The 10264-nt window shown below is 40.3% G+C and overlaps 1 protein-coding gene across 3 annotated transcripts in view; it reads right to left on the bottom strand.

Moving 5' to 3' along the window:
* ZDHHC20 (zDHHC palmitoyltransferase 20) overlaps positions 1–10264 on the bottom strand; it is a 96298-nt gene that overhangs the window by 52477 nt on the left and 33557 nt on the right. For all 3 annotated transcript variants that reach the window (XM_075337394.1, XM_075337395.1, XM_075337396.1), the window contains exons 2-3: positions 2915–2941; positions 902–996 (exon numbers count right to left, since the gene is read on the bottom strand). In XM_075337394.1, coding sequence (XP_075193509.1) covers positions 902–996; positions 2915–2941 — 122 coding nt within the window. The remainder of the gene's footprint in view (positions 1–901; positions 997–2914; positions 2942–10264) is intronic.

Below are 10264 nucleotides of genomic sequence, written 5' to 3'. Positions count from 1 at the left end.
AGTGGAAGCCTTTTCAATTTACATCCATGTTTCATGTATCCCCATTGACTTGTCTAAAGGCCGCTTTACACGCTGCAATATCGTTACCGATATCGCTAGCGTGCGTACCTAACCCCATCGGTTGTGCGACACGGGCAAATCGCTGCCCGTGGCGCACAACATCGCTCAGACCCGTCACACTACTTACCTGCCTAGCGACGTCGCTGTGACCGGCGAACCGCCTCCTTTCTAGGGGGGGCGGTTTGTTCGGCGTCACAGCGACGTCACTAAGCAGGCATCCAATAGAAGTGGAGGAGCAGAGATGAGCGGGACGTAACATCCCGCCCACCTCCTTCCTTCCGCATTGTGGGCGGACGCAAGTTAGGTGAGGTTCCTTGTTCCTGCGGTGTCACACACAGCGATGTGTGCTGCCGCAGGAACAACAAACTACATTGTACACACAGCAGCAGCGATAATCGAGAATAGAGGGGCATGTCACCGATGAGCGATTTTGAACGTTTTTGCGACGATTAAAAAAAACGCTCATAGGTGTCACACGCAACGACATCGCTAAAGCGGCCGGATGTGCGCCACAAATTCCGTGACCCCAACGAGATCGCTTGAACGATGTCATAGCGTGTAAAGCGGCCTTAAGTCTGATACCCAAAAATAGATTATGATAGGGACATCTGAGTGCTATGTGATGTAACCCCCGCCCCCCATACAGTTGGATATGTCATATGGATGCCTGAATGCCGCCAAACAGTGGTGGAATTTAAATTTTTGTGGTTTTGGTGTCATGTAAAATTACAAGTCGCCTTGAAAAAAAACAAACAAATTATATGACATAAAAGTTACAAGTTTTGGGAAACTGGGATGACAACACAATAAAAAGACAACAGAAAGATTGTTGGGATCTCACCTCTTTGGATGGATTAGCAGGACAGGAGAATATTGTCTTCCAGTATGACCACACAAACATTATAAAAAATAGATGAAAAAACACCAGGTAGATAACTGAAAAGGCAAAGAATAAAAACAAAAAAAAAAAAAAAAAAAAGTCAGAAAACACAGTACATATACATGATGTAAATGTTCTTGCTGTACAAGTATGACCGACCACTGGACTCAAGCGTAAAAGGTTATTCCCATCTCCAAGATCCTATCCTAATATGTAGTAGAAATAATAATAATATTAGCAAATACCTCCAATTAGTTTTCTGATTCACCATGTCATTTACCGCATGTTCAGGGCATTGCAGGACCTTAGGTATCCATGGTTACAACCACCCATATAGTCTCATTTAGTTACTAGTGGTCGTAACCATGGATAACAAAGTTCCTGCAATGCCCTGCACATGAGATAAGTGACATAGTGAATCAGGAGAACTATACTGCATTTCTAATTGAAGGTATTTGCTAATATTATTATTATTACTACTACTCCTACTACATATTAAGAAATGATCTTGGAGATGGGAATACCCCTTTAAAATTAACAAAGGTCTATATCATGGGAACAGTAGTTACACTTAATCTATTTAATAGAAACCTATATAATCCGCCAGCCGAGCTCCACTGGCTGTATATAACATGATGCGGACTCCGGATAGGATTGAATTTCCCATTGTGATGGGTTCCTTTTAACTGGGAATTCCATTCTTATTACATTTCTATCATGTGGGCTGTGGCAGATACTATGGAGTAGACATCTTGAGGCAGGGAAAAGGAACACTAAACCTTAAAATTAATAAAAGTGAACAGGAGATCAGTTTCCCCCCACGGTGTTTCCGTCTGCAGAATTTTCTATTTGTTCCTGAACAGTCTTGTAGGAATCCTGCAGAGAACATGGTAGACAGATTGTAGCATATTGGTTCAATATTTGGCTGGTGCAGAACATGGCCGATAGCAGCAGGACTCGTACTCCAGCTAGTTGTCTTACAGCCGGACATAAGACATATGTAATAAAAGAAAATGTTGGATTAAAAGAAAAGGGGTGGTACATTTTCACCAGGTCACCCACAGATTAAGGGGTGACCTGGTGAAAACGTATCACCCCTTTTCTTTTGATCAGTAATTGTCTTATTACATATGTCTTATGTCCGGCTGTAAGACAACTAGCTGGAGTACGAGTCCTGCTGCTATCGGCAAGGTACTGCCCCAGTTAAACATTGTGACCCACCTCAATCAGAAGAAAGGGGAATTTGTATCCCTGCTAGAAAGAAGTGGCAGTGCGCGAATGCCGCTCTATTCATTCCCTATAGGACTGGTCTGTACTGCGCCAACTTTTTCTGAGAACTCCATAGAGAATGAAAAGAGTGGTGCTCGGGTGTTTGACCATCCGGCCAATATTGTAACAAGGATAATAGTTCCCTTTCTGGTGATAGGTGAGGGATCCCAGTGTTCGGACCCCCAATGACCAACAAATTATCACCTATATTAAGGATAAGGGGGCTGTCATGTAAAAACAAGTTAAAGGAGGTAGATTTCTCATTTTGTGTATTTTCAATGGAAAAATCTTTCTAAAAATCTTTATTTTAATGATATTTAACATCTCAGCAAATAATAAAATATTCATTATACATTTTTTTTCCCTTTTTCTCTTGGAGATCTTTTTTCTTTTTTTGCACCAATTCAAATTCGTAACCCAGTTGCCAAGATGTCCACTAGCGAGAACATAATAAGAACATTCATTTTTGTTACAGAGTATAAAAATCATGTTTTGGGCATGTGACAATCACAGGTATTTGTCTCGTCACAGTACAGTTAGCAGAGACGTGACCTGTAACGAGCCGCGCACTTGTCATAAAAAGGACACCAGGCTGGCATTATGTAACAGCAAGCAGAGGACTCCAAGAAAGGAATAATGTACAACACTGGTGAAAAGAGCAAAACACCTGTAAAACAGGTCATAAAAACTAAACATAAACCTCACCTTTTTCAGTATTTGATTGTATTGTATCTGAAAGGAAAAACAAGAATTATTACAACAATTCTCATAAGGCCATAAAGAGGTTTTCCAACAATAGATAACTATATTTTTATAATATATATATATATATATATATATATATAATATATAAATATATAAAATATAAATTAGATATATAAATATATAAAATATAAATTAGATATATAAATATATAAAATATAAATTAGATATATAAATATATAAAATATAAATTAGATATATAAATATATAAAATATAAATTAGATATATAAATATATAAAATATAAATTAGATATATAAATATATAAAATATAAATTAGATATATAAATATATAAAATATAAATTAGATATATAAATATATAAAATATAAATTAGATATATAAATATATAAAATATAAATTAGATATATAAATATATAAAATATAAATTAGATATATAAATATATAAAATATAAATTAGATATATAAATATATAAAATATAAATTAGATATATATATATATATATATATATATATATATATATATATATATATATATATATATATATATATATATATATATATATATATATATATATATATATATATATATATATATATATATATATATATAAATAAAAAGTGTGTGTGTGTGTGTGCGTGTGCGTGTGCCCGGGATTGGCATCTGCACAGTCGCAGCTACAGCCACAAAATTTTCCACACTCACACGTCTGGACCCCGAGAGCGTCATAGGCTATGTTTTGAGGCGAAATTTTAACCCCGCGCGTTCCAATTTACCGATCAAATTTGCCCCTATCTACATAATGGGGAAAAAGTTAAGCGAAAAGTGTATCCACACCGTCGCATTTACAATCACGAAATTTTGCACAGACACCTCATGTGACCCAGGGAACGTCGTAGACTATGTTTGGACAGGAAAATGTAACCCTGCGCTTTACAGTTACTCTCCAAAAAACATGCCTCCATTAAAGTAAAAGGAGCCTGGAACTACAGGTTATTAGTAGGAGCTGTGATTGGTTGCTATAGGAACAAAAGACACTCATAGTATAAAAAGCTTATATGTGAGGTAATAAGATGTCGATGGGGAGACGGATAGAGGGGAAAGAGACAGACGGAGCCCATTACTTGGCCAATTTAGTTAAATCTGTGTGGAATATCTATGGTGTTGAAATATATGTTGTGAAATGCGTCTATTAGCTTAGATCTTGCCTTTTAATAATTACATTTCAATATATTTGCTTTGTGGTTTTTGTGTGCAGAATACATTTTTGTTAATACATTCTACTTTGTTATTAACCCGGGCGAAGCCGGGTAGCACAGCTAGCCAGATATATATATATATATATATATATATATATATATATATCTATATATACACACATACATATTATATATACATACATACACACACACACGTACGTATGCAAATATGCAAAGCCGTCTCTTACCTGCTAGAATCGACAGCTCCTCTATTGATTAGTCAGCCTGGAGCCATGTCATTGCTGTGGCGTCTCACACACACATGATGATGCATCAGGCTGACTGATGAAAAGGAGCTGTGAATGTCGGCAGGTGACAGTTTGTGGGGCTCTCGTCCAGTAGCCATGGAATACAGACACTCATATTGGACTAGGTCCTATGAATCGATTTGCTCTCCCAACAAAACAATTTTCTAATTAAAATGTATAAAGAAATCTTTTTCTAATGACATTGTATTTTTGCATTAAAGTGTAACCTTTGTTTTATTTTTTATTTCATAAATCAGTAGTAAACATGACAATAAGGAACTTTGTAAAATATCTTAATCAGAGAAATTGTTTCTTTATCTGCCAGAATTGATCAGTCATTATAAAAAGTCTCATTTCTGAGGTAAAATCTCTGTTCAGTGAAGACTTTCCCATTACTGAGATAGATGGCAGTTGGTGATGATAGGATTCTATGGCCAAGCGGGGAGCCAGAGGCCGAGCGGGGGCAGCCAGAGGCCGAACGGGGGCAGCCAGAGGCCGAACGGGGGCAGCCAGAGGCCGAGCTGGGGCAGCCAGAGGCCGAGCGGGGGCAGCCAGAGGCAGAGCTTTGGACCCTCCCTCTTTATTATTATTATTATTATTTATTTATAGAGCACCATTAATTCCATGGTGCTGTACATGAGAGGGGGGGTTACATACAAAATACGTATACAAGTTACAGTAGACAGACTAGTACAGAGGGAAGAGGGCCCTACCCTTGCGGGCTTACATTCTATAGGATTATGGGGAGGAGACAATAGGTGGGGTGTAGGTCAGGCGGCAGCTCCGCACGGTGGTCGGGCGGCAGCTCCGCACGGTGGTCGGGCGGCAGCTCCGCACGGTGGTCGGGCGGCAGCTCCGCACGGTGGTCGGGCGGCAGCTCCGCACGGTGGTCGGGCGGCAGCTCCGCACGGTGGTCGGGCGGCAGCTCCGCACGGTGGTCGGGCGGCAGCTCCGCACGGTGGTCGGGCGGCAGCGAGTTCATTGTAGATTGTAGGCATTTCTGAACAGGTGCGTTTTCAGGTTCCATTTGAAGTTTGCAAGGGTAGGGGATAGTCTGACGTGTTTAGGCAGCGAGTTCCAGGAGACTGAGGATGCTCGGGAGAAGTCTTGGAGTCGGTTGTGTGAGGAGCGAATGAGAGAGGAGGAGAGGAGGAGATCTTGGGAGGACCGGAGGTGACGTGTTGGAGTGTAGTGGGAGAGTAGTTCGGAGATGTACGGAGGGGAAAGATTATGCACAGCTTTGTAGGTCAGTGTTAGAAGTTTGAATTGGATACGGTGGAAGATTGGAAGCCAGTGGAGGGACATGCAGAGAGGAGAAGCGGGGTGGTATTGAGGAGAGAGGTGGATAAGTCGGGCAGCAGAGTTAAGGATGGACTGGAGAGGGGCAAGCGTGTTGGCAGGGAGGCCACAGAGGAGGATGTTACAGTAGTCGAGGCGGGAGATTATGAGGGCATGCACTAGCATTTTAGTAGATTGCAAATTGAGGAAAGGGCGGATTCTGGAAATATTTTTGAGTTGAAGACGGCACCAACTGCCATCTCTTATCTCAGTAATGGGAAAGTCCTCACTGAATACAGATTTTACCTCAGACTTCAGAATTTTGACAATGACCAATTAATTCTGGCAGAGAAAGAAGCAGATTTGTCTGATAAGATATATTACAAAGTTGCTTACCTTCTTGTGTACTATTTATTTAAAAAAAAAATAAAAATTAAACAGACAGTTACACTTTAAGTTTTTTTTTTGTCTACCGCTTGAGAACTCCTTTAAGGCTATGTGCGCACTAGAAATGTGAAGTTTCTCAAGAAAATTTCTTGAGAAACTTCTGGGAGTGAAAGATTTCCGGACCTCCGGAAAAAATCCGCACCAAATCCGCATGCGGATTTGACGCGGATTAGCCGCGGAATTGCCGCGATTTGCCCGCGGGTGGTTCCCTGCGGATTTTTCCAGGCTGTACTGCCAAAATCCGCAGGGTACCTGCGGAAATAATGGACATGTTCATTTTCTCAAGAAAGTTTCTCGAGAAATTCTTCTCAAGGAAATTTCTTGAGAAAAATCCGCACCAGTGCGCACAGCTATTTTTTTTTACCATAGAATTTGCTGGGAAATGTCTGCACAAAGATTGCAGACATTTCTCAAGAAATTTCCGCGGCAAATCCGCGGGTAAAAAGCTCTAGTGCGCACAAAGCCTAAGAGTTTCCTCAAGGAGGTCTCCTGGTATAGAAACCATTTCTAAAAGCCCCCAATATGGCATGTTGTTAGATCCTATTTGGGGGATCTTGGCTAGGAACACTGCCAGCTCAGGAGTTCATTTAACAACAGACAGTCCCCTGTTGAATGTCAGCGGGGGAGACACGACAAAGCCCTTCAAAAGCGAAAAGCTGGCCTGTGCAACATATTTTCCATAATATATATATATATATATATATATATATATATATATATATATATATATATATATATATATATATATATATATATATATATATATAATACCAAAAGGCGTCCTAGGATGACAGTTATTACATAACATGGTTTACTAGCAGAACTTTACTGCCAGAGAGGGTAAACCTTGTGCAGAATTCTAGTTGGAGAGCAGAAGTCAAATGGTTAATTCCTGCCTGACGAGTCTCACTATGATACCATGTATGATCAGCTGACATGTGGCTGCACCTCCGCCATACACACTCACTGATTAGCTGGGGTTATATTGGTCAAGCCCTGCAAACACATGACGTAAGGGAAGTTACTTAGCAGTCTGGCAACTTCCTCATCCCAAATGCAGCCTGCCTGCGGGCCATATAAGCCATTCCTGAGATTCCTGAGCGAGCACCCAGGCCCTAGGGTGTATCCCACCCCGTATGGGAGTCATACAAATGCACCGAGCAGCCCTGGACAGACGTGTGGGAGTGTGCGGAACAACAGCCCAGCAGAAAAGGGGAAATTCATTCTAGGATCAACATTATTGTATTTGCTCAGGCAAATCTGTAAACCAATTTCTCAACCTGAGTAATAAGACCTAAGAATAAGAACTAAATTTATTTTTAAGTGGGGTTTTTTTAACGCCCCCTAAATTCTAATTAATGATGAGCGACTTTCGAAATACTCGGATTCGCGATACTCGTAACTAGTAATGTCTAATACTCACGTGTGCATTCCAAAAGAATGTGCAATGCAAGTCAATGGGGAATACTCACAATGTAAAGAGTAACCTGAGTGTCTCACTATTTGTGCAAGTAGCGAATAGTACGGCATCCGGGTTACTCATTACATTGCGAGTATGCCCCATTGACTTGCATTGCACACACTATTCGGAATGCATACGCGAGTATTAGACAGTATTAGTTACGAGTATCGCAAATCCAAGTATTTCGAAACTCGCTCATCATTAATTCTGATATTTTCCCATGTGGACCTGTGAAGCAGGTTTTCACAAACACTAAAGGACATTTCATAGCAGTGGTCCATTAAGTGGACTGTAAGTTGTAAAAATCTAATTTTTTGATGGGGAATTTACATGTTTAGGACTCTCATCTAAGAGTCAGGGTGAAAATCGGCTAAAAACAAAAAAAAACAAAAAAAAAAAAAAACAAGAATCCCAGTCAATAAAATTATTTTGAAAATGTTGCCCTCATACTTTGCTTCATACCAAGGTTATTTTCAGGCACGATTTATGATCAGGCAGTGTCCTTGACGTCTCAATATGTGCAAAAAGGGATACAAGCCCCTATTGCTAACAAATATTAAAGGGATGTTCCAGAGACATACCATGTATGACGTCTATAGGTGACTGAGCACTGGGGTCTCCACCATTAAAAAAAAAAAAAAACACCCCCCCCCCCCCATAAACCCCAGGTTTTGTGTTCCATGTTGCTTCTCTGAAGCAGTGACAAAGTAGGAGGTGAGGTCTACATCGTAAATCTTTTTCACAAACGTCTAACAGGTATGAACTCCATAACTAAGCCAAGAATGGCTGCCACATCCATGTAGGAAAAGCTGGACAACGCTGTGCGCTCTGTTTGGATTTGGTGGCCACCTCAGATGGACAGAAGTTGAGGCTCAATCATTGTTGACATGTGCAAGACCCACACATTACGCCACATTCTTTGAAATTCTCACCACTGGCTACTGCTTATACATCATCTCCTTACCCTGGATAATGAAAAAAAAAAAAAGAATAGAGTTGTTCTTATCTCCTACTCTCTTGTCCGGCTCTTGGAGGGGCAGCCGTGACCAAGACATTGCCGAGCAGTGGATCATCATCATGAACACATACAAAGATGGCTCCGAAGAAAACCAGAGAAGATCCAGCGGAGACGCCTAATGACTGCATCGGTTTCTAGGCACAAGCTAAAAACCTTTCACATTATTCATTTACAAATCCCCAATGAGCAATTACTACAGCGTTATCGAGGAAACAAGGGATGCGTTCTGGTAATAGTGAGGGGCAATTTAATTTCCACCTCTGCCATCATTAGTACAGTAATTCAGATAAAAAAATAGATTTCAGAGGAGAGAGGAACAATGTGGAGAACTCTCTCACAAGAACCAAGTTTTTATAAGAAGAGTCTGAAATTCTGAACAAGATCTTGTGGGTTCTCCAGGCTGCGGCCCACGAACCTCATCAAACACAAGCATCTGTGCTCCTAGCCCACACCCTCTGCCATCAAACTCTGGCAGCTTTTATGGGCAATGATTAAGCTCGGATACGCATCTCTTCAAGAGACTATCAATAGATTCATGCCGCCTGAACTACAGAGAGCTTGAATTAGAGCCTAGCTAAGCAATTGTAGCTAGGTATGTTTTTTTTCGAAAATGGACTAGTCCAGATTCTCCAGAAGGAGACACACCAGAAATCGGTGTAAATTATAGCACAAGTTTACATGAGACCATTGAAGAATCCATCAAATATATTAAATATATCTGTCAGTGGGATCAACCTACATGGGCATGTAAATCAGAGGAAGAAGAATAAATTATACCTTGATATCTGTGATACGATGTCTTATTCCAGAGATTTTCATGCTGCAAATGAGCTGTTCCAGGTAACGGGTCGGTCATAGATGAGAATAGGCCTCCATAGATTATTGAAAATGAAAGCAGGCGTTACCAATATGAGACATGTCATGACTGACAGTCTGCTCTCCTGATCTACATGTCTCACACTGGTAACACCACCACCTACAATAATCTATGAAGGCAGATTATCAGGGAGACCCATGTCCTGCCAATAGATCTTAACAGCTCATTTCCATATTAAGAAAAAAGTGGATTTCTATAGAATATAACATCAGATCGCAGATAACTATTTCACTTTCCATGATCTATCTGCACATACAGATGGCTTAGGGTTGAACCTACTGACAGATTCCCTTTTGGAGGCCTCTAAATAAATTTGCCAAATTTCACTCTTGTATTTTGGCTTTTTTATAACCCCCCCACGAGGACTGGCTCAGAAATGCCTATACTAAGTGAGCGTCCCCTGTAGTACCCATAAGTATATGGTATAAAATAAGTCAGTTGTATATGGATATTGCTCATTGATCCACCTAATCAGGTTAATTTTTCCAATTTGCCTATGGGAAAAAGTGTCATCTGATGGCGATATATGGTAGCACAGGAATACAGCTTTCTATGGCGGTATGAGAATAGTCATAGGATATTATGCCAGTATTACAGAAAATAACACATGGAACTAGTACAGATCTGTAATCAGATTGTGAGCAGCTTTTTTTATTGTAAGGGTAAGAGGCGAGTTGCAGAAAACCATATATTTTCGTACAATACAGCACATACCGCCATGGCTATATACACCACAAGCTCGCG

Source organism: Anomaloglossus baeobatrachus, chromosome 2 (assembly GCF_048569485.1).
Source record: "Anomaloglossus baeobatrachus isolate aAnoBae1 chromosome 2, aAnoBae1.hap1, whole genome shotgun sequence".
Lineage (NCBI taxonomy): Eukaryota > Metazoa > Chordata > Amphibia > Anura > Aromobatidae > Anomaloglossus > Anomaloglossus baeobatrachus.
This window is presented reverse-complemented; position numbering and strand designations above follow the sequence as displayed.